Source organism: Capra hircus, chromosome 19, assembly GCF_001704415.2.
Source record: "Capra hircus breed San Clemente chromosome 19, ASM170441v1, whole genome shotgun sequence".
NCBI classification, from domain to species: domain Eukaryota; kingdom Metazoa; phylum Chordata; class Mammalia; order Artiodactyla; family Bovidae; genus Capra; species Capra hircus.
In genome coordinates this window covers 47,984,604-48,008,488 of record NC_030826.1, presented here as the reverse complement: position 1 = coordinate 48,008,488, position 23,885 = coordinate 47,984,604, and the positions used below count along the sequence as shown (strand labels likewise).

At 47.5% G+C, this 23,885-nt stretch overlaps 1 protein-coding gene across 2 annotated transcripts in view; it reads left to right on the top strand.

The window, feature by feature from the left end:
* Positions 1-23,885, top strand: part of TEX2 (testis expressed 2) — a 110,098-nt gene that overhangs the window by 83,905 nt on the left and 2,308 nt on the right. The window contains exons 7-11 of one of the 2 annotated variants that reach the window (XM_018065357.1): positions 1,146-1,245; positions 10,834-10,966; positions 16,660-16,779; positions 18,937-19,146; positions 22,806-22,926. In XM_018065357.1, coding sequence (XP_017920846.1) covers positions 1,146-1,245; positions 10,834-10,966; positions 16,660-16,779; positions 18,937-19,146; positions 22,806-22,926 — 684 coding nt within the window. Of the gene's footprint in view, positions 1-1,145; positions 1,246-10,833; positions 10,967-16,653; positions 16,780-18,936; positions 19,147-22,805; positions 22,927-23,885 lie in introns of both variants that reach the window. The other variant, XM_018065356.1, reaches the window with a different exon arrangement.

Below are 23,885 nucleotides of genomic sequence, written 5' to 3'. Positions count from 1 at the left end.
TACCAGCACTCTTATGTTAGTTCATTTAGAGTAAATTCTTAATGACAGCTGTGTTAGTTAGGGTCCCAGTGGGAAACACATGACACCTTCAGATGGAATAAGCCGCGGGGGAGAGTTTAATAAAGGGAGGATTTAGGAAGGTGTGGACTGATGCAGAGAAACCAAAAGTCCTAGTGCGTACTCCAGAGCGGGCAGGGAGCGGTTACCTAGACTCAGGCAGGGTGGCTGTGCGAAGGTGCTGCCTGTCTGGCAGGACCTGTGGCCTCGAGCAAAGGGAGGGGACAAGTGCCCGACAGGACTTCTCTCCTGGTACCTCCCAGCCCCCTGCCCACTCTGTGTCCCACTGGCCAAGCTCAACCAGAAGTCAGAGGGCAAGAGAGGTCACCCGTGCGGTTCCTGCAGACCAGCCTCCTGGGCTGTAGAGAGGAACTCAGATCCCTGGAGGCAAAGGGAAAAGGTCTAGCACAGGGGTCAAAGGATGTGATTTTTTTTTTTTTAAAGGATTTTAATATATGTTGTGAGTTGGCCTACAGGAAATGTTCTAGTGACTTCCTGTCTTCCCCGCTAGTCCTCTCAGAGGTCCATTTTCCCAGACTTCAGCCAATGCTGGACATTATTAACCTGACCAGCATGACTGATTCCTTCTCCACAGTCTGGCCTCTCGCCACTCAGCACCCTCAGAGAAGCCTTCGCTGACCGTATCCAGAACTCCGCGCCTCCCTCCTCCCCATCGCCCACCTTGCTTTCTCTGTAGCCCAATCAACCTCTGAGTTAGGCTGTCCAGCCTCCCTCCTCCATCGCCCACCTTGCTTTCTCTGTAGCCCAATCAACCTCTGAGTTAGTCTGTCCAGCATCCCTCCTCCCCATCGCCCACCTTGCTTTCTCTGTAGCCCAATCAGCCTCTGAGTCAGGCTGGATACTTTTCTGTCTCTCCCCCTTCAACCTAAACCCCATGAGAGCAAGGACCTTGCCTGATTTGTCCACAGCTCTGTCTGTAACAGGATGCCTCGTATGTGGTGTGTGCTTAATAAATTTTGGCTAAATAAATGTGTTCTCCCCACCCCATCGTTCCCTCTGAGAGACTTGATTTCTAACATTAACCAGGCTACTGACGTGTCTCCTTCGTTTTCCCTTCTCTCCTCCAGCTCCCGTACTTCATGAATGAGCTAACTCTGACGGAACTTGACATGGGGGTAGCTGTGCCAAAAATCCTTCAGGCCTTCAAGCCTTACGTTGACCACCAAGGTAACTCTTAACTGGCTCTAGAGAGGAACCGAGCGATTATATGAATGTTAAAATACAGCCACCACTGCAGATTGAAAACCAAGGCTTTGTGTTTGGTGAGAGTTGGAGGCTTCCCTGTTTTTGTGTTTGGACTTCCCTGGTGCAGAATCTGCCCGCAATGGGTTTGATCCCTGGCTCAAGAAGATCCCTTGAAGAAGGGAATGGCAGCCAACTCCAGTATTCTTGCTTGGAGAGTTCCATGGACAGAGGAACCTGGCGGGTATAGTCCGTGGAGTCTCAAAGAGTCAGACACAGCTGAGCTACTTTCACTTTAGCGGAGGCGTTTTTAACCGTATTTCATGCTGTGTGTCTTCTGTTCTTAATGGTCACAGCCTTAAAATGATGGGGAGTATATCTGGACTTCTCCTCCTCAAAGATCCTCCTCCAGCCCAGAGATGCCCACATGCCAGTTCCTGGGACCTGAGCTTTTGTGTGGCCAGGCTCTGCATGGCCATTGCCCTTGGCAGGGTGCGAGGCGCTGGCTGCGCTTCAGGCCCGCTCCCCTCGCACACTGTTGTGGCATCTCTTATTGCGGAGTGCGGGCCCTAAGGCGCACAGGCCTCAGTAGTTGTGGCACGCCAGCTGAGTTGCCCCGAAGCACATGGGATCTTCCTGGATCAGGGGCGGAACCTGTGTCCCCTGCATTGGCAGGTGGCCTCTTAACCACTAGACCACCAGGGAAGCCCAGAGCCTCTTTGCACTTAAACTAGATTTACAGTGCTCCTCAAAACACTCGGGAACAAAGTAAGAGAGGAAATGACTACAACTTCTCAAGAGAATGTTTGTTTTGAAGTAAATGTTTTGTAAAATTTATAAACTCTAGCATCTACTTTTATCTCTGTAAGGCTCCATCAGATGGCTCCTGAACATATTTAGTGAAATCAAGTTCTGTGTTGTATACATTTAATGTAAATACAAAGAGTTGGTTTTTTTTTTCCAGCTCTACAGTTAGCAGCTCTAACAAATGTTTCATCTGACAGTGAAGCTCATATTTCCTGCTCCTGCTAAGTCGCTTCAGTCGTGTCCGACTCTGTGCGACCCCATAGACGGCAGCCCACCAGGCTCCCCCGTCCCTGGGATTCTCCAGGCAAGAACATTGGAGTGGGTTGCCATTTTCTTCTCCAGTGCATGAAAGTGAAAAGTGAAAGTTAAGTCACTCAGTCCTGTCCAACTCTTAGCGATCCCATGGACTGCAGCCTACCAGGCTTCTCCATCCATGGGATTTTCCAGTTCTTAGCATCTCATCTGGAGAAGACAATGGCACCCCACTCCAATACTTCAACCGCAAGTGAAGTTTTAAAAGCTGCATTATCTACATGTCAGGTGCGGAGCCCGGATCTCGGCCCCGTCGGCATTCCAGGGCGGCCTGCCTTCCTCTGGCTCTAGCAGGCTCTGGGTTGCCCTTTGCCTCATTAGGAATTGGCTGGTAATGAGCTGGTAAATGATCAGCTAACATAAACCTCCTGAGAGTTGGGCTTAAAGAAAGTAAATATAATAATACGTGTGCATGCTCTGTTTTCTAATGCATTTGCAGTCTCTTATCTCAGGACTGTCCTTTGTTGAATTAGTAGAAATTTCCAAAGAGGGGGCAGGGCCAGAGCGAGGCTTTGAAGCATTTAAGAAGCGTCCCGGTGGCTGTGAACTCTGCAGCCTCTCAGGGCAGCTTTGTAAGGCTTTGGGTGAAATACACTAAAGTCTCTTTCCTGTTCCTCTGGAGCCAGAGCTGCAGCCAGACATTTTATTATACAGATCAAAGCTTTGCCAGTTTTTAATCCATCTGAGGCTTACTTAACTCCTTTCAGGGCAAATTGTAGAGATCTCCCTGCTTACATAACAAGGGAGGAAATGTTACTAAAGAAAGGAATGATAAAGACATAAAGCCTGTAGGTTTTAAAAGTTTGATCAAATTAGGTTTTTCTAATTCTGCAAAGGATGCATGTGATGGTAAAACAGAAATGAACATGAAGGGACGGTGTGGCTTGGGTTCCATTGTTCTAAGAGAAACCTTCGCTTTGGGGGAAATTAAAATCAGGAGTGACTTGTTAAAACTGACTCTAGGGACTTACCTTGAGTCATCTGCCACCACTGACCTATCCCGGCTCCAGAACACACAGCCGGGTTCTCGTGCAGCAAATAAGAGAAGAGGACCCTTACTTCCTGGGGCACTTTCACTTCCCACCAGTAGCAGGTGGCCAGAAGGTGGAGAGAGGCCATCCCTTAGAAATTGGCTGTGGGCCTTTCTCTGATCCCTGCCTGCCCCCCACACACCTCATATGGGGCAGGGACTGGTCTCCTTCCTTCCCCGCAGGCCACACAGCCTCCTCCTCCCACCCCTCGTCCCCACCGGCTGCTCTCCCCTGGGCCTGACCTTGGAGGGCCACCAGGCCAAGCTCTTTCTGGTTGTTTTATTAACTCTGTTAGGGTAATGTTTACACCTTCATTCATCCAATGAATACCCAAAGTATGGAAAGCTTGAATATTTAGAAAAGTAAAAAGGAAAATATAACCCTTTATCCCACCACTCAGAGATAACCGGGTGACTGTTTCTGCTACATTTGGTACATTCTCGGTCCATTCTCTCCTGAGCTTTTTTTCTTATGGATAAAAATTAATTTAAAATGATGGATAACCAACAAGGACCTACTGTATAGCACAGGGAACTTTGCTCGATGTTATGTGGCAGCCTGGTTGGGAGGGGCGTTTGGAGCAGAATGGGTACCTGTTTATGTATGACTGAGTCCGTTTGCAGCTGTTCACCTGAAACTATCACAACATTGTTAATTGGCTGTACCCCAAAAGAAAGTAAAAAGTTTAAAAAAATTCGTAGGAAAGGTATAGCTCCTTTTTCCAACCCTTAAAGAAGTGGTTAGATTGACTGTTTAGACTTGAGAAGGCAATCGGAGGTTCCCTAGCAGGACCCTGTGCTGTTTAGATGAACAAGCCAAAGCGCAGAGAGGGGGTGACACGCCAGAGGCCACTCAGCAGCCTCGCCTTCATCCTGCTCCACAGCTTCCAGGCCAGAGGTTCGTGTGCGCGCCAGCTCTGGGCCGGGCCACCTGCCTTCAGGCCCTGCTCCTTTGCGACCCCACAGCGGGGCCTCAGGAGGTTACTGAGCACCCAGCACCTCGGTCTCCCCATCCACAGAGTGCTGGGGGCAGGAGCGTCTCCTTTGTTGGCCGTGGTGGAGATGAAGCGCTTTGCATCACCCTCAGGGAGCACAGGGACACACAGGAAGCTGCTGGTGTTTGCTGCTGCGAAGCCTGATCAGTAAGATCCTCCCCAAGGGGTGCAGCGGGGACCCTCGGCTGTCGGCCAGGCTTTTATCTTCCACACCTGGAGCCAGAGGTCTCAGAGCAGTGCCTGTGGGGGCATCAGCAGTGTCAGGATGAACCAGGGACGTGGACTATGGCCCCCTCAGGTTCAGATTAATTCATTTAATCTTCAGGATGTTTGCGACGTGGAGTCAAGTCTGCAGATGGTCACTGAGTGGATAAAGAGAGCCGTGTGGTACCGGTTTTCCCTGTTTCAAGATAACCCAGCCAGCAACCCAGGTTTCCACTAAAGAGCTCGGATTCTCTGGAAAGATGACTGTGTCCCACAGGAGTGGGAAGCTGGTCTGTCTCCAGAGATGCCCATAGTCGTGACTGGCAGGTCCACCATCTACACTGTCTTCTTGACCTTGATTTATGGTGCCTGGTGCCTTTATTCAGTGCTGTGAGCTGAGTGCAACCAGAGTCAGTGAGCTTCCCGTTCCGTCGGCTACACCCTCATCAAGAGAGCAGCTGCCCAGGGCTGACCACAGTGACGAGGCCAGACTGTGGGGCTCAGCACAAGAATGGCACACACACTGTCTGGCCAGCTGGTGTTACAGAAAGAAAAAACATACTTTCTGCGGAAAGGAGAAAAATGTACCCATTTGCAGGTCTTGGGTGAGATGGGGAGGAGAGACTCTGATTTGGGACTGTGTCGACCTTGAAAGGTGGAGCCATTCTGAGAACAGTTACAGGTCGAAAGAACCAAAGATGACATCTGTCCTAAAGGACACACCCAAGTACGATGAATAATACTAGTTTCCTGCGGTATCCCAGGGAGCAACATGGCACCGGTCTGTTTGCCAGGAACAGAACAGTCACCGTTGTGCTTGTCTAAGAGCTGAATAACTCAAACATCCGTTCTTGATAACAAATGACTACATCTTCCATTTTGAGAGCTTTTGTTCTTCGGATGCCAGGTGTTAGCTTTCAGAGAGAAAATCAGCCATCAGTTACAGGTAGAGGGAAATGGAGCAGGTAACATGAGCTGGGCTCAGTGAGCAAGGCTTGTAGAACCTCTTACCTCCTGGGCGGCCCCTGCCCCTTAACCTGTTCCAGTGAGACTGAGGCCACTTAGTTATTTTAATAGTAAACACAGCGGTGAATTGCTGAGTGAAAGTACTAGACTTTTACCAGCATGGTAAGACTGCTTCTTAGTCCTAATGCTTTTGTGCTCAGTCACTTTAGTGTGTCCTACTCTTTGCAACTCCGTGGACTGTAGCCCGCCAGGTCCCTCTGTCCATGGGATTCTCCAGGCAAGAATATTGCAGTGGGTTGTCATGCGCTCCTCCAGGGGATCTTCTGACCCAGGGATTGGGCCTATCTCCTGCCTAACAGACAGATTGTTTACCACTGAGCCACCAGGGAAGCCTTAGTTCAGTTCAGTTCAGTCACTCAGTCGTGTCCGACTCTTTGCGACCCCATTAAATCAACTACCAGGGAGAAGGCGGAAGAAGCTCTGTTCTACTTGTCTCGGGTGACATGCACCAAGGTACATGTTTTACCTGTGGTGGCATCTCAGTCTGCTCTGCTCCCCACGGCCCAGGGTGTTGTTATTCTTGAGGCATCAACTTCCTGAGGATAGGGGTTTAGCTCAAAGTCTTAAGGTCTGATAGCTTGTGTCAAGAACTCAATAAACAGGACTTTCCTGGTGGTCCAGTGATTAAGAATCCACCTTGCAATGCAGGGGATGTGGGTTTGATCCCTGATCGGGGAAGTAAGATCCTACATGCTGTGGAACAGCTAAGCCTGCGCCCCGCAACTGCTGAGCCCTAGGGTCACAACTAGAGAGCCCGTGCACCGCAACAAGAAAGATCCCGCCTGACGTGATAAAGATCCCAAGTGCCACAGCTAAGACCCAGTGCAGCCAGGAGGAAAAAAAAAAGACAGAAGCTATGTTAAAAGAAAAAACAGAACTCAATAGACATTTTGGGGTGGAGTTACACTACTGCTCACTTTTGCCACAGTAAAAGTGAAGTGAGTAGTTACTTTTGCCGCAGTCTCCCTCTGGATAGCAGTGGTGGTGGAAGCTGATCCTTCCTTACGAAGTTGAAGAGAAACAGAAAAACAGCCTTCTGAGCTCCTCAGGCCCTTGTGTGAAGCCTGACTGAAGCTTGTCACATTCATTGTCAGTTGTGTTTCCCCTGTTGCCAGTGAAAGGCCGATAGGGACTTGTTGGCAACCAGGTGCCCCCCTTCACCACGGGACAGCCTCGCAGCATGAAGACCCCTCGTGTGGTGGAGACCTCATGGACTGAGTGTTTGGGCCCCTCCCAGATCCAGCCGTTGAGGCCCTGCCTGCAATGAGATGGCAGAGACAGGGCCTTTGGGGTGATTGGGCTTAGACGACGTCACGATGGGATTAGTGCCCCCATGAGAAGAGACCAGAGAGCTAACTCGCTGTCGGCCACAGGAGGACACGGGTGAAGGTGGTTGTCTGCAAGCCAGGAAGAGAGCCCTCACGAGGACTGGATCGGCCGGCACCTTGATCTTGGGCTTCCAGCCTCCAAAACGGTGCCAAATAAGTATCTGTTTTTTCAGCCACGCTGTTTGTGGTATTTTTTTGCACAGCCTGAGAGACTAAGACAAGACCCTTTGCATTCACGTCCTTTCCAGGGAGCCTCTCGGGATGTCTGTCCTGTGCTGTGCTCAGTCGTGTCTGGTCCTGTGCCACCTCACAGACTGCAGCCCGCCAGGCTCCTCTGTCCATGGGATTCTCCAGGCAAGAATACTGGAGTTGGTTGCCATGCCCCTCCTCCAGGGCATCTTCCCCACCCAGGGATCGAACCCACCTCTCCTGTGTCTCCTGCACTGCAGCAGATTCTTTACTGCTGAGCCAAGGGGAAGCCCACCTTACTCCTGTTTAAAGACTTAAAAAATGGTCCTGCTCCTTAACTTCTGGCTTTTGTCCTTGAGCGCTACCAAGGCCAGGTGGTTATAGGAAGCAGAATTTTAAAAATTATTTATTTATTGTTGTTATTTTATTTGCTTTTTTTGGCTGCGCTGGGTCTTCATTGCTGCACATGGGTTTTCTCTCTAGTTGCGGCAAACGGGAGCTACTCGAGTCTCGGTGTGCAGGCTTCTCTCGTTGGGAAGCACAGGCTCTGGGGAGTGTGGGCTCAGTACTTGCAGTTCCCCGGCTCCGAGGCACAGGCCGATTGCTCTGCGGCATATGGTAATCTCCCAGATCAGGGATCAAACCTGTGTCCCCTGCATTGGCAGAGGGATTCTAATCCACAGATCCACCAAGGGAGTCTGGAAGCCACATTTTAAATGAAATGCCTCACAAGGAAGTCTTAATCTTTGTCAAGAGCCCAGAAGAAACCGTTCTCGCGCTCACCCAGGTGAGGAGTGTGCAGCCCGTTAGGGTCAGGGTGCCACTCAGGACAGCGTGTGTCCCCACTTCACAGTGTTGCTACATTTGTCCCTTTTTGGTAACTGTCGATTTCATCCTTCAGTTCTGCAGGGTGGGAACTCCTGACTCACTCTTTATGTAACCAGGTGGTCTTGGCTCCAGGTGTGTGTGCTCCAAGGTTTTCAGGGCGATTTTTGCTGCTGAATGATTGTCACAGAAACATGTTTTTTCTTTGCATCTAATGTTCAAATAGTCATCTCATCCTCACCTGAATGCAAGCACGCCATATTAGGATAACTTGAGTGTTTGTACTTTATATCTGTGTTTAAAGAGTCTCAAACCATTCTTGACTGTACATCTTCACTGAGAACGAGGACTGAGCAGGGCCCCATGGGTGGGTCTCATGGGACATACTTTGTTCAGTCGCTTATTCGTGTCCAGCTCTTTTGAGCCATGGACTACAGCACACCAGGCCTCCCTATCCCTCACTGTTTCCTGGAGTTTGCCCAAGTTCGTGTCCATTGTTGAATTGGTGATGCCATCCAACCATCATGGGACATATATAGTGATACAAAAACAGGCTCTATCACCTATGCAGAAGCTTGGTCAGATGTCCATGTACCACCCTCCACTTCCCAGCCAGACAGGGCTGTCTGGCTGCCCGGTATAGCCTCTTCCCTCTGGCCCCTTGGCCTCCTCTGGTCTGGTTCCCAAGAGCCATGGCAACAACAGCAAGCTAGGCTGCAGCCCAGAGTTGTGGAAGGAAGTGGGCTGGTGATGGCACAGAAAGGGAAGAGCCCTGCCAGGATGCACCAGGCGCTGGCTGTGTAAGCAGCATCATCTCCCTGGTACAGAGGAGGAGGCTGGTGCCCAGAGGTCGAGAAGTTTCCAGGGGAACCCAAGCCCTGGTCCATGTGACTGGGCTCCATGTATTCTTCTTTCCAGCCTCAGCTCAGAGGGGCCAGATCACAGGTGACTTGGTGGAGTGTCCTGATGACTGGGGTGTGCACCAGCTGTTTACCAAACCTTTATCCATATCCCCTTATTTGAAAAACAGACGAACGCTTCCACTTTATAACAAATAAAATTCTGGTTCTTTTTAATATGAAGCCTTAGCTGACTCATGTTGTTGTACAGCAGAAACTAACACACCATTGTTAAGCAGTTGTATTCCAGTTAAATAAATTGATTTAAAAAAAAATAAAGAGGGAAGCTAGGGATAAGTACAAATGGAAAGTTATGTATGACTCTGGAATTTTAAAACTTGTTAGCACTAAAAAAAAGAATGTGTGTGTGTGTATATGTATATAAATATGACAACCTTCAAAAGGAATCTGAACTAGTAATATTTATTGGAAACCTGAGTAGGGTTTTCAAAGGACATGATCGTATATGAATACAGACAGCAAGCAGGTAGTTTGAGTCTATTGATTCTCAAGTTAAATAAAGCTGGAGATACACAAAAACAAATAACTTTTTTTTTTAAAGAAATATCTTCTTTATTGATGTTCTATTTATATTGAGCTTAAAAATCTATTAATATCAAGCCTTTTACCCTAATCCCTTTTCTTTTGTGAGTGATTAATGACTAAATATCTTTATTAGATCAGGTGTGCCCTTATTTCCAGTAATAGTGCCTTTGGAAACCAAGCTAATTAATGATTTTTAAGTGTTTAACATAAGCAAGAAATAGAGCAGTTTTGTGAGTTGCTGCAAAGACATTCACAGCTGATCTGCATATCAATTAGACCAGGTCATTCATGGAAAATAATTACCTTCAATTATGATAAAAAGGAGTTTGGTGAAAGCAAAATGGAATTATTCTGCCTTTAGTGAGGAGTTGTACCATTAATGCTTGGTGGCCAAACAGGGAATAGGTTATTTACTGTAGTTACTTGAAAATGCAGCTGTGTGTGAACATGATTTTCAATTAATTTCCTGCTTCCTTTCAGATATTTATCTTATAAGTTTATTAACATCTAAACACCCACTTGAAGGACCACATTTTGACGGGAAGTCCATGAGGTGCTGTGGCGCTTGGAGTGTCAAAATCACAGTGTGGTCTATCCTGCCTGCTGAATTCTAGGACCTTGGGTAGAAGGTCATGAGATGACCTCTGCATTTTAGACATCTGGTCAGTGGCCACTTCTGATGGGCCTTCCCAGTGAAATTCCACAAAGCCAAAAGCCTCTAAGATATGTTGTCATCAACATGAGTGATTTCTAAGGAACAGGTTTTAAAGCAAAGGTGTACAAAGTGGTTACCCAGCTTTATCTGGATAATCCTGGGGCTGGAACATAAATACTTTTGCTCCCATTACTACACAATTTCCAGAAAGAAAAGGGTTGTAAAAGGTCTTGTCATCATCCTTATCACACCAACCTAAACCTGAACCATTTTCTGTGCCCCTCCCCACCCCCACTCCCCAAGAGGGGAGAATTTTAAGAAAGACAGTGGTTCTCACTTGTGTCTTTAAAGAGCACAACCTGCTGTGAAGTCTCTGCACCTCTCCTCTGCCTCTAACCCACTGAGAATCCGCCTTTGTCCTGAGACAAGCCGTCTCCTCCTGGGGGTTGTGTTTCTTACTAGGTGTTAGAAGAACTCAGAGGACTGGACTCTTCCATCTCTAACAATGTGTGCTGAGGTCACTGTGATCATTGTAATGGGTGTTGAAATGCTGGCAGTTTTCCAGGTGCTTGAACTATTTCTAGAAGCTTCTCATTTCACAGTCTCCTCTCACATGCCTTGGTAGTACAGGCAGTATATATAGGCTTGCAATATGATACCTACTGAGATACTTTAAAATATAGCTTTTAATATTGTATTCGTAGTTATGTTTTTCTAGGGGAAAGAAACCTTTTTTTTTTTTAAATCCTTTCTCCAGGACTCTGGATCGATTTGGAAATGTCCTACAATGGGTCCTTTCTGATGACTCTCGAGACCAAAATGAATTTGACCAAACTAGGTAAAGAGCCTCTTGTTGAAGCCCTGAAGGTTGGAGAAATTGGCAAAGAAGGGTAAGGGGCTATATGAATTTACTAACCCAACCCCGGGGAACCTCCTTCTCCCTCCAGCCCTTGAGAAGTACCTTTGTTGTGTAGTAGACCCAAGGTTGAGTGAGCGTCCATGAACGTGTTTCCTGGCCACAGAGGATTTCAGGGAATGTTTCCTGGTTTCATCCCCTGCAGACCATGAATCTCCACTTCTGCTCAGTGCCGTTGGCCACCAGCCTCGGGGCTGCGCAGTATTGATTACCCAGGAAGCATCCCTGATTCGGATCAGCAGGGCAGGCTGCACAGTATTGATTACCCAGGAAGCATCCCTGATTCGGATCAGCAGGGCAGGCTGCACAGTAAAATGCTCTGTGATAAGAATCACCATCCAGAAAGTTCTTTCTCCAACTTACAGCCACAAATAGCAATATATGGGCCAGGCTGAGGTCCTTCGGGGGTCTATCTGCTTTAAGCACAGTGTCAGGATTATTTATAATTAGATGATTGATTTTGCAGCCAAGAGGGTGCTTCTAAAGTGTTTTGAAATGTATTTTCCCTAAATAATACACCATTTTCTTAGTAAATGCCTCTCTTTGTAAAAGATACTGCATCTGCCGCGGGGTTGTCTGATTTTGTAAATATTCCTAATTTTTGAGCCAATTGATGAGGTTGATTTTTTTTTCCCTTAGATGCCTAGACTTAATAAGTTGGGACCTTTTACATTCCCACACACCTTAAAAATGACTGCTTCAGATGACAAATTTAAATTATATTATTGTTATCAGACTGAAAATTGCTGATTAGAGTCTGCATCTCACATCTTTAACCTGTTTGCATGGAATGAGTAGTAAAATGATAAGAAATGCCACCAGGAGCCACCCTCCCAGCACCTCAATATAGACATAAGACACAGGCTCCTCTTAGGTGTTTGCTTTGTTATGATGCTGCCCTAATGCTTGTAATTCACACTTGTGGTAGACACACAATAGATGGGGGGAGTTGGATCATACATTGCAGAACATTCTTTCACTGAGATGATTCTAATGTGTCCAAGAGATTTAATGAAAATGTTTATATTTGAATTACTGGAGAATCTCACCTGCTATATGCAATCTAACCTGTATCTGTGCTGTTTTCCTTTCACCTTTCTACTGTTTGTTAAAATGTGTTTGGATTCGGCAATCTGTGGATTGTGTTTTCCGGTGAGTGCTATTGATCGGCCCTCCATGTAGCATTTCATCCCCCCATCAGTGCTAAGTCTCGTGTGGACCCATGTGACACCACAAGGAAGCTTGTCCTTTCACCACATCCCCTGACATAAAGGCCCCGTTTGTAGACCTGAGAGGATTGAGATCAGGAGCACTTAAGAGGCTTTCCTTGATTGGGATCGCCGGGGTTCTGATCCAGCCCTCGAGTCAAACCCAGCTTCTGTCCCCGGCTACCCCTCCCCAGCGCCATGCCCCGCTGAGCGCCATCAGGCCAGCCTCAGCATAGCGGAACTGCAAAGACAGCTGCCAATAAAACCAAGCACCGCAGGCAGAAGCGGTCTTGAAAGTGAGCTCTAACTAACCAGGGGCGAGACAGAGCAGACAAGTCAGGAGCATTTGTGCAGGGAGCCCTTTCGGGAAACAGCCCCGTGCTGCCCAAAGCTGCTGGGGCTCCACTAGAAAGAAGGGGGTCTTGTGGGCAGGTGCGGTCCCATCATGGCCCGGTCCCTGAGATCCCTGCCATGAGGCGTCCCATGTTCACTGTTACTCGTGCGGCTCTCCTGGAGCAATTTCAAGTTCATAAAACTCGGCTGATCAGAGGATGGACGTTTCTGAGCAAGCAGTGCTTCTCTAGACTGCATGAAAAATATCCTCTGATTTAAGACTATAATGATATTATATTTAATGTTTAATATATATCTAAAGTACCATTTTTTTTCCCAGTAGAGTCTGGTATGTTTTGCCTTCCTGTGAGGGTATTAACTTTTATATTGATGTGTAATTGGCTGACATTTAATTTTAAAAGCAAAGACAATATAATTCCAAAGCACTTGATCTTGGGAGAAAAAGGCCTGGAAAAATGAACCCTTAACCTTCTCTTTTTTTTTTGGCAAAAAGGACCCAATTGGGAATCTGAGAGTTCTGGATCCTTGCCCCAGAAAGATGCCTACACACACACCACTTGGCTCACAATATCTGGGAGCTTCGAGAGCCTCTGGAAAGCTCACCCGTACCTAAGAGCCTAATCCCAGCTGAGGCTGAGTACCAGAGGAGAGGCGGAGTCCCTGCACCTGTGGCTGGCACATGATCCTTGGTTTCCTTCAGGAAGCCCCTCCTAGAGCCGCGAGTGTGAAGAGTGGGGCCAGCAGCAGCCCTCTCCTCCCCTTATCTCGTGGCCGCCAGTCCAAGGCTCACTTCCAGCCGGGGGCTTGTCCCCTGTCGTCCTGCTCTGGCAGGGCCTCTGCTTGGTCTCACTGCTTTTGTCCGACCCCCTTGAAGCACGCAAATGACTGTGCCCTGGGAAGTCCCCAAGGAGATGCTGCTCGGCCCTCTGGAAGTCTACCTATCGTAGAAAGTCTGTTTCCATCCTCACGTCATCACCCCAAGGCTGGTGGTGAGAAGTCTGTGTTTCTTCACTCTAGTGAAGGCCTGTCCCTTTGAAATGTGGGTTCACTTTGTACTTGCAGACTTTTTCCTTTAGTCTTTTCATTTCCCCAATAGTCTGGTTGTGTATGGTAGTTATGGTAACTTTGGGCCGTAAGACGCTCAAAATGGAATGAATTCAGGTGGTGAGCTGGGCGGTTGGAACTTTAGGAATTGCCTGAAGGGTACCTAAGTGAGTCAGGAAGGGGGAATGTTCTGCACGCTGGCTGTTCTTTAAATGCACATCGGGGCCGGCATTTCCTGTAAGGCACAGGGCCTGTCCCTGTTCTACCACGGCAGCCTGGGTTGGTGTGCGAGTCCTATGGGGGGCCCCCCCGACCTCCATATTAGGCTGCTCAGTGTACCCGAGTCCACTGCCCCGCCCCGAGGCCCTGATGTCCTGGGAACCGCGTCATTGTCATCCACGCTGTGACTCAGTCTAACTGGGTGTACATGCACGTGTATCTGTAGCAGTATGGGCCTGATTTCTGTTAAAGAAAACGAACACTCTCAAGAGTGTGGTTCCCTCCAACCAGTCGCCTCACTGGGCTGTTTAATTGTGCACCCTTCACTTGAAGCATTCTTTGGAGCTCCTTTGTAGAGCTGCCTCTAGTGTCTGTGACCTTCTTTTAAGTACTCTGACAGCAAATCAGCCTACGTTTTCTAGATGAATCAGATATTTGAGTAATTGCCAGGCATCACTCAGAGGTGCCAGTGATTATGGGGCTAAGAAATGTTTGGCTCAAGACAGACTATCAGTGATAAAATAATTCGCTTTTGCTATGTGTCCGACTTCAAGCACATTTCCTAAAAGATTTTTAGCAGAGGCAGTGAAACTGGAATCAGCCCTTTAAGGTGACTCTTAGAAAGGATATGACTCTCATCTGGAATCCCAAGGTGTGTTTTAAAAAATAGGCTTATCATGTACTAGCACACCTTATATATAAGAATGTGCAGGGTGTCTCTCTTAAATTCATCATAAGTCTGAGATCACAAAATGCATATTCAGTTATAAACTTGAATCAGCCAGACATTTAGCCCCACTTTTAATTAGTGTTGGTGCTGCATAATACCGCTCCCCAGGCAGAGAGGAGAGGTACCATTTAGCCACAATCAGAATTTCATGTCATCTGATCTATTTTAACTGATAAGGCATTGTCTAAATTATTAACTTCAAGCCACAAAATTTGTCCTGTTCTCTGTCCTGCGGAGGGTTAATTCAGGAACCCGAGAGCTCGCTGCAGTGCTCAGCCTTTGGCATCTTCTGCCTCAGGTCAGGAGGCTGCCAGATGACAAATACCAGTGGGGACAGGAGGGGCCAGTGGCCTTGCAGGTTTCACTGCGGTCCAAGATACTGAGGCAGCCTTTGGTGCTGTGTAGATTCCTTACCTGGCAGCATGTGGTCTGAACCAGGGGGCACTGTCATGTTCCTAAGAAGTAAGCTAGGTTTCTGAGAAAGGTCATTATTATCTTTGGGGATTTACTTCCCTGACTTTCTTCATCCCAAGTCCCCGTGTAAGCTTTCTTAGGAATCCTACGTTGCCTTTTATATAAAAGAAGAGCTCTGTGAGGGCCGCCCAACCCTTGAAAGGGCTGAGATGGTTTTGTGACCAGCAGGGACATTTCCTGGACTGGCCAGGCCTCTGATGGAAGGAGGAAGAGTCAGGTGCTGTCCCCGAGGCTGGGGACAAGAGGCCTTTGTGTCTGCAGAGGGAGTTTCTTCTCAACGCCACACTCAAGCCTGTTGGCTAGAGCGCGGGCTCTAATGTTTCAGAACAGGGTTGAGGAGGATCCGGGTGTCCTGCCAGGGAGGTCCTCTTACAGCCAGGCTCCTGTTTCAGGGCGGAGATTTCAGAGCCCTCCTCCCCCATGCTGGGACCTCAGCTGGGCCTTCAAGGCCACACTGGCAGGTGTGCTCTGCCCTTGGGTGCCCTTGGCCCTTGTTGGCCAAAAGATGAGCACCCGTATGGGCTTCTGGTGGCCAAGGACAGCATCTGAGGAAAACCCCAGAGGGCTTCGAATGCAGGAGACAGGACCAAAGCTGGGATGCCTTCCCCTGTCCTGGTGATTTTGTCCTCAAAATTACAAGACCGACCCTCTGCTTAGTGGCCATTGATAGCGTAACAATGTTCAGAGATAGTTCTGTCCCTTGTTCATTTTGTCCCCATCAAGTCTCTGAGCCTGAGATGGGCCCTGCCTTCTGTCTCTCTGCCTCTTGGAAGTAAAGCCTCCCTTCAGGGAGGAAGCTGCCTTTTGTGGGGCCAGAGCTCAGCTGGGAGCCCTCCAGTGCCCTCAGTGGGGAGCCTTGATCGCTTGCCACTCTGGTGATCCAGACCCTCCAGGCCTCTGGAAACTGAGAACCTACCCTGGAAAGATTCATGAGGAACATTGCTCTCTGGTGAAGCTTTTTATTACTTTATTTAAAAAAAGTTTTAAACTAGTACTTTTCCTGAAAGGTTCCTGGCTTCCCATGTCAGTTGCCTCCTGGAATCCCTTGAGATTTGTACCTCTGGTTGGCTTTTTCTGTGACCTTCAGGAGCTGGGGCAGGAGAGGGGGTATGTAGTTTCACAAGGAAGCAGTCTCCAGCCAAAACTCACTTGGAGATGACTAAGCCAGAAAGCACAATTTTTTTTGAACTCAGCCAGTGTCAGAGGACTTGCCTGAACATCCCCGTCATCCATGAGGTGGTCACATCACTAACATGAGCTGTCCCGTCACCCATGCAATCTTCATTCGTTCCACTCACCGCCCACTGGCTGCTCTGCACTGTTGACGAGATCACTGCATTTTGTGTGGATGAGATCACTGCATTTTGTGTGGACTGCATCACACTCTGACCGCCTGTCTTTCTGACGCATGCGCAGAATCCAACCCTCACGGCGCAAGTCCTCGGCCGTTCTGCCCGGGACTGGGCGCTGAAGGGTGTCCTAGGGGACCAGGCCCACCCGAGGATTCTGGGTTAGGCCTCCTCTGGGTGAGGGGGAGCGGGGAGTGCTGCCACCATGGTGGCGGTGGAGCGCGTGCTCTTCCTAAGCAGAGCCTGCGCTGGGCGGGCAGCCTGGTGACTCTGCCCTGATCAGTTGCAGGCCCAGGGCCTTCTGTCTGGCCGACAGCGACGAGGAGTCCTCCAGTGCTGGCTCCTCCGACGAAGACGATGCACCAGAGCCCAGCGCCGGAGACAAACCGCTCCTCCCAGGGGCTGAGGGGTGAGTGGACCCAGCTTCTGGGGTCTCCCGGGGTGGGGGGGTGGTCAGGGCCGCAATTTGGGCGTGAGCTTTGCATCGCCTCTTCCTTCTCTGATCTTCCTTCCTCCTTTACTTCGAGTGAATGGGTTTTGCATTAATAATTAAAAGCCAGTGGCTTAAAATTCAAGACCCCAAATCAAAGACACCCAAATAGTTTCCCCTTTTTCAGAGTCCAGACCAAAATGGTTTTCTCAGACCTTTGGAGTAAAGACTACCAGAATGGAAAGGATGTTTTAACACAAGGACCATAAATTGCACAGCACCTCCCCCTGGTGTCGGTGGGAAGCATTACGTCCCTTCTTACGGGTCACGTGCCTCCAGTGATCCGTTAATAGTTCCTGCAGTTGAGACATTTTAATGATTTCCTTGGTGAATTTTGGAAACGTGGATCACTTAGATGACCTTTTGGATCATGAACTTCATTTGGAGGGTTCCTTTTGCCTGTTACTTGGACTGTGGAATGATCCAAGTGCTTAGGCCGCCTCTCTGTAAGGATCTTTTAATTATTTACAGTGAGCAAAGAAACTGAAATGACAAAGAAACCAAGGGATTCAGAAGCCTTTTTAAGAAAACATCAACCTGTTCACTTTTGAAATCCTACAGAAGATAAAAGGAATCTAGATGTCTGAGGAGTTGGCAGTAGAGTTTGTGTGCACGATTGAACTCCCCACCTGACCTTGAGTGATGGCTTTTTCCTACACACATGCATATACTACTCCTGAACTCCAGATCTGCAGAGGATTTTACGAAACAAATATCCTCTCTTCTTAGGGCAGTTGTAGGTCCATGTGGCCTGATAGAGGAGCTTACTTTGCTGGCCAGCCAGCCGATCATCTTGATGTAGCTATTCTCTTTAGATGCTCCTAAAACTCTTTGACAAGTAATTGCTGCTCAGAGTCAGTGTGACACTGTCTGAAAGGCAGATGTTCTACTGCCCTGTTAATGCAGCCTGATGTCTTATTTGCTGTATAGAGACGATGAGTTTTTTTCTAAGAGGGCACGAGATTTGTATTCAGTATTTGAAGGTTATTAAGGAGAGCAGGTGAGATGCATTCCCTGCCTGCACTGTGGAACTTGGCCTGACTCTCCATCATCAAGACTAGGCTCCATCTGATGTCTACACCTTATCTGAACTAGTAGTTCTCACCTAGGGGTTATTCTGTTCCCTCTAGGGAACATTCAGAAAATGAAGATCATGGCATCTGGTCCCATCACTTCATGGGACGTAGATGGGGAAACAGTGGAAACAGTGTCAGACTTCATTTTGGGGGGCTCCAAAATCACTGCAGACGGTGACTGCAGCCATGAAATTAAAAGACGTTTACTCCTTGGAAGAAAAATTATGACCAACCTAGATAGCATATTGAAAAGCAGAGACATTACTTTGCTAACAAAGGTCCGTCTAGTCAAGGCTATGGTTTTCCAGTGGTCATGTATGGATGTGAGAGTTGGACTGTGAATAAAGCTGAGCGCCGGAGAATTGATGCTTTTGAACTGTGGTGTTGGAGAAGACTCCTGAGAGTCCCTTGGACTGCAAGGAGATCCAACCAGTCCATTCTAAAGGAGATCAATCCTGGGTGTTCTTTGGAAGGAGTGATGCTAAAGCTGAAAGTCCAGTACTTTGGCCACCTCATGCAAAGAGTTGACTCATTGGAAAAGACCCTGATGCTGGGAGGGATTGGGGGCAGGAGGAGAAGGGGACGACAGAGGATGAGATGGCTAGATGGCATCACCGACTTGATGAACATGAATCTGAGTGAACTCCGGGAGTTGGTGATGGACAGGGAGGCCTGGTGTGCTGCAATTCATGGGGTCACAAAGAGTCGGACACAACTGAGCACCTGAGAACTGAGGGGACATTTATCAATATCCAGAGACACTTTATTGTCTTAACTGCTGGGAGATGATGTGCTGTTGACATCAAGGCGGCCAAGGTCAAGGATGCCACTAAACATTTCGTACAGAGGCACGTCCACAGCAAAGAATTGCCCAGTCCACAGTGTCAGTGGTTCTGCTGTTGAGAAACTCTGGTCTAAAATCAGGTGAACAGAGAGCCAAGTTTCTGTTTATGAAGGAACAAAGTCGACACTAACACTTGCCTGTCTCTCTCATTTAAAGGTATGTTGGAGGTCATCGAACAAGCAAGATCATGAGGTTTGTTGATAAAATTACCAAGTCAAAATATTTCCAAAAAGCAACAGAGACAGAATTCATTAAAAAGAAGATTGAAGAAGTCTCCAATACACCCCTACTGCTAACTGTAGAAGTACAGGAATGTAGAGGAACCTTGGCAGTCAACATTCCACCTCCTGCGACTGATCGAATATGGTGCGTATGTAGAAGGCCCCTTGGGGTCAGCCGGTAATTCCCTTTGAGCATGATCATAATAGTCATAGTCTGCTGACCCTTGACATTATGGAAAGTACCTTCTTCCTGGGAAGAAGTACTTTCAAATGTTTTTTCTTGGGACCTTAAAGTTAGTTGTAAATCTGATTCCACTTTTCTTCTGTGAGTGGTTAATTCAAATATAAAGATACACCTCAGGGCTTCACAGGCGGTACAGTGTAAAGGATCTGCCTGCCACTGTAGGAGACACAGGAGACGGGTGTTCCATCCCTGGGTCGGGAACGTCCCCTGGAGGAGGAAAGGCAACCCACTCCAGTATTGCCTGGAGACTTCCATGGACAGAGGAGCCTGGAGGGCTACACCCATGGGGTCACAAAGAGTCAGACACGACTGAGCAACTGAAGCACGCGCGTGTGGTATTATGCCATGAAATGATAATTCAGATGTTTTTTAAATGGTGAGAAATACTCATCTTTGAAATGTCCCTTGTGGTCCAGTAGTTAAGACTCGGGGCTCCCACTGCAGGGGGCATGGATTCAGTCCCTGTTTGGAGAACTGAGATCCCATAGGCTGTGAGTTGCAACCAAAAATTAAACAAAAAAATACTTATCTTCACACTTAGGAAAAGTTAAGGTCAACCGGTGAAGTTTGTGGGATGAGCTGTTTCTAGGTCTTCCTCCTCTCTCAAGTCAACCCTTTCCACCAGGAAGAAGAGCTGTGATTTGTAGAACCCTTATTCCCTGCCGGGCCAGTCCTCCCAGCGTCCTGTGGAGACAGGGCTACCTTTATGCCCCACTTTACAGATGGGGATCACACAGCCAGCAGAGTCCTTGGCGGTGAGGGAAGACTTCCCCAGGTCAGACCTGCACATTGAGGAGGCAGGATGTGTGCTTGGTAACTCTGGTAGATTGTGAAAGTCCCTCAGTTGTGTCTGACTCTTTGCAACCCTGGAATTCTCCAGGCCAGAATAGTGGAGTGGGTAGCCTTTCCTTTCTCCTGGGGATCTTCCCAACCCAGGGATCAAACCCAGGTCTCCTGTGTTGCGGGTGGATTCTTTACCAGCTGAGCCACCAGGGAAGCCCAAGAATACTGGAGTGGGTAGCCCATCCCTTCTCCAGCAGATCTTCCGGACCCAGAAATCGAACCATGGTCTCCTGCATTGTAGGTAGATTCTCTGCCAGCTGAGCTACTGAGAAGGGTGACCCAAAGAGTTGTCATTTGAAAGAACCAGTGGGTTTTAACCCTGCCTGCATGCCGCAGTCACCTGGGGACTTGTTAAAGCTGTGCCAAGCCCGGCCCCCCATGATTCTGGGGTTGGGAGACTAAGCTAGGACTGAGAATCACTAAAATAAAATTATTCATGGTCCCAGCAAAAGAAAATCACTATTTCTAAATCTCAGTTTTAAGTTGGCAAGTAAGACCTATAAATGTGCATAAGGGTATATCGTGATTACATAAAAGACCGCATTGTACCATAAGCTACACTCATATGAAAAAGCTTGTTGTTGTTGTTTAGTTGTTAAGTCATGTCTGACTCTTTTGCAAGCCCATGGACTGCAGCCCACCAGGCTCCTCTGTCCATGGGATTTCCCAGACAAAAGTACTGGAGTGGATTGCCGTTTCCTTCTCCAGGGGATCTTCCCAGCCCAGGGACTGAACCTGAGTCTCCTGCATTGGCAGGCAGATTGTTTAACACTGCCACCAGGGCAGCCCCTATGAAAAAGACGCATCTGTTCTCTCATCACATGAAACCAGAATGCTGCTGCACATCCTTGGTGTTCAGGAGGACTCGTAAAAATGATTACAAAAGGGTTGTTTAATTGGCTCATCATTTAATGATGATATTGGTGTTTTCCTATTAAAAACTTTAAAATACTATTTAGGATTTTATTTTTAAAAAGTAGTATTTTCGCTGGAAGAACATGAAAACAACAACAAAAACTAAGAACCTGTAACTTTATCATCCAAAAATAACCAGATAATACTTTACTGTGCAGCTTAATTAAAAAAAATTTTTTTTTAACAGTAAGAGTTGACTTAGGAGTTACAAGCACCACTGCTCAATGGTAATTAAAATTAGAGGCCTGTAGCCTAGTAACTCCGGAGAAGGCAATGGCACCCCACTCCAGTACTCTTGCCTGGAAAATCCCATGGACAGAGGAGCCTGGTGGGCTGCGGTCCATGGGGTCGCTGAGGGTCGGACACGACTGAGCGACTTCACTTTCACTTTTCACTTTCATGCATTGGAGAAGGAAATGGCAACCCACTCCAGTATTCTTGCCTGGAGAATCCCAGGGACAGGGGAGCCTGGTGGGCTGCCATCTGTGGGGTTGCACAGAGTTGGACACGACTGAAGCGACTTTGCAGGAGCAGCCTAGTAACTCAGCAGTAAAGAATCTGCCTGCAGTGCAGGAGATGTACAAGATGCCAGTTCGAACCCTGGGTCATGAAGATTCCCTGGAGGAGGAAATGGCAACCCACTCCAGTATTCTTGCCTGGAAAATCCCATGGACACAGGAGCCTGGTGGGCGATAGTCCATGGGGTCACAAAGACCTGGACATGACCGAAGCGGCTTAGCACACACAGCCTAGTGCTACTCAGCGCATGCGTGAGTGCCGGACTATTTGTTACTAATCCACAAAGATAACTATACGCATTCAGAGTGTTTAGTTTATAGCAACTTGCCATTCTTATCGTATGGGCAGACCTTGTCTAACTATGCTTTGCTTTCTTGTACTTGCCCATACTGCACTTTCTATAAAAGTTTGTGGCAACCCCGTGTTGTCAGATGATAATTATCATTTTTTTTAAAGCAATGAAGTATTTTTTGATTGAGGTATATACCTTGTTTTGCACACCTAGTCTACACCTAGACTACAACATAATGTAAATATAATTTTTATATGCACTGGGAAACCAAAAATTCACGTGACTCTCTATTGCAATGTTAGCTTTGGTGCGGCAATCTGGAGCTGAGCCCACATATCTCCAAGGTGTACCTGGATGTTTTAAAACGTTGGTCTATAAGGGATCAAAGTTTTTAGTTTGAGAGTACACAGTCTCTTGACTGGACACCTTACCAACAGTCCTGAGTGCCAGTTGGCTCCTCTGAGAAGCTGTAATAATCATAGTGTGGAGTACGGAGTGAAAAGGCAGGTTACAGAAGGTTCTGTGTTTACGTATGCATGTTAGGAGTGTGGGGGAAGTTGATCCTGTTTCTCTCAGTGGCCCTATCTTGGTTATGAGATCCAGAGATAGACAGTGTTATTTCCTTTATACACATTTATATTTGGGGTTTTGTAACAGACGTATCGTACTCTCATAAAAATAGAAACAAAAAATATCCTCACCATTTTAGGAGAAACAATGCCCAGGTCATGGACTTCTCCAGTGGTGTTTCCTGGCTGTCTTGGTTTGTCAGAACGGTTCCCCAGTCATCACAGCCCTGGGTCCAGGGACACAGGGAATTCACAATTCATACCTGCTGCAGTGAAGTGTTTGTTTTTTAGAAGGGATTTTCAGAAGAAGAAAACATTTTCAAGTACTGATAAAGCCTTGTGTAAAGGAGGAATGTTTACTCTGGGTACCATCCGCTTCTTTTCTTTGCTTCTAAATGTGGTTATTTGTCTTCTTTTAAAAGGTATGGTTTCCGGAAGCCACCATATATTGAGCTGAAAGCTCGGCCAAAACTTGGAGAGAGAGAAGTGACTTTAGTTCATGTGACAGACTGGATAGAGAAGAAACTGGAACAAGAGTTCCAGGTACACCTGCTAGGTCATCTAGCATTTCATGCTGAGTCTGAAAGCGCGGGGCAGAACAGAGCTTCTGAACTGGATGGGGTTCAGTATCCTCCTTGGAAAATCTGATGAAAGCTATGGACCCTCATCTGGGGAAAGTACACGTGTGATCAAAGAGGCATAAAATTTCAGGTTTAGTTTTGGAAACCCTGAAACTCATCCACGCCCTGTTACATAGTCTTCAGAGGAAACTCAAAATGTGGGGGTCAAAGAGCAAAATGACTGTCATGTCCCAGTAGGCCTGGCGAGGGTTAAGTTGTCCATCTGCTGGGACCATCTTTGGACTTTTTCTCTAGGTGGGGCCTGGAATTGGCCAGTGAGTAGCACCTGGGCCATGGTCAGGGAAGTCATTCCTGCCCTTGTATGGTACCCACCTTGCTCAGTTTGTGTGCTTCTACAAACATTGTATGTGCAGTTTCCACCTGCCTTGGGAGTTCAAAGATGAATCCGGCCTGTCCCTACCCTGTGAACCTTCGAGGGTAGTCCTGGAGCTGACTCAACCAGAGCTCATTCTCCAAGCCTGTCTCTGCATTCTTCTACCACAGGAAATAGCAGTGTAGCCAAGGCCTTGCAAAGAGCTATTTCTATTAAATTTTTATCAGGTTTTTGAGGCATAGTTGACTTTCAAGGTTTTATGGATTAACAGACTATTTTATAATGAATTTCACTTTCTGAAGAAGACCCATATTATGTTTGCAGTAGTACCTTCTGAGTCATTGCCTTTAAAATTATACTTTTTATTATCTAAAAACTATATTATTTAAAGGCTGTAGCTGTAAATATAACAACCAATTTATGGAAAGCTTTATTTTATCTCCAAAAGAAAAAGCACTTTGAACCTAGTTAGGGGAAAAACCACCTCCTGCCTTTGGTTCTTTTCCTCTTTCCTACATGAGGAATTTGGGTGGGTCATCTCTTTTAAG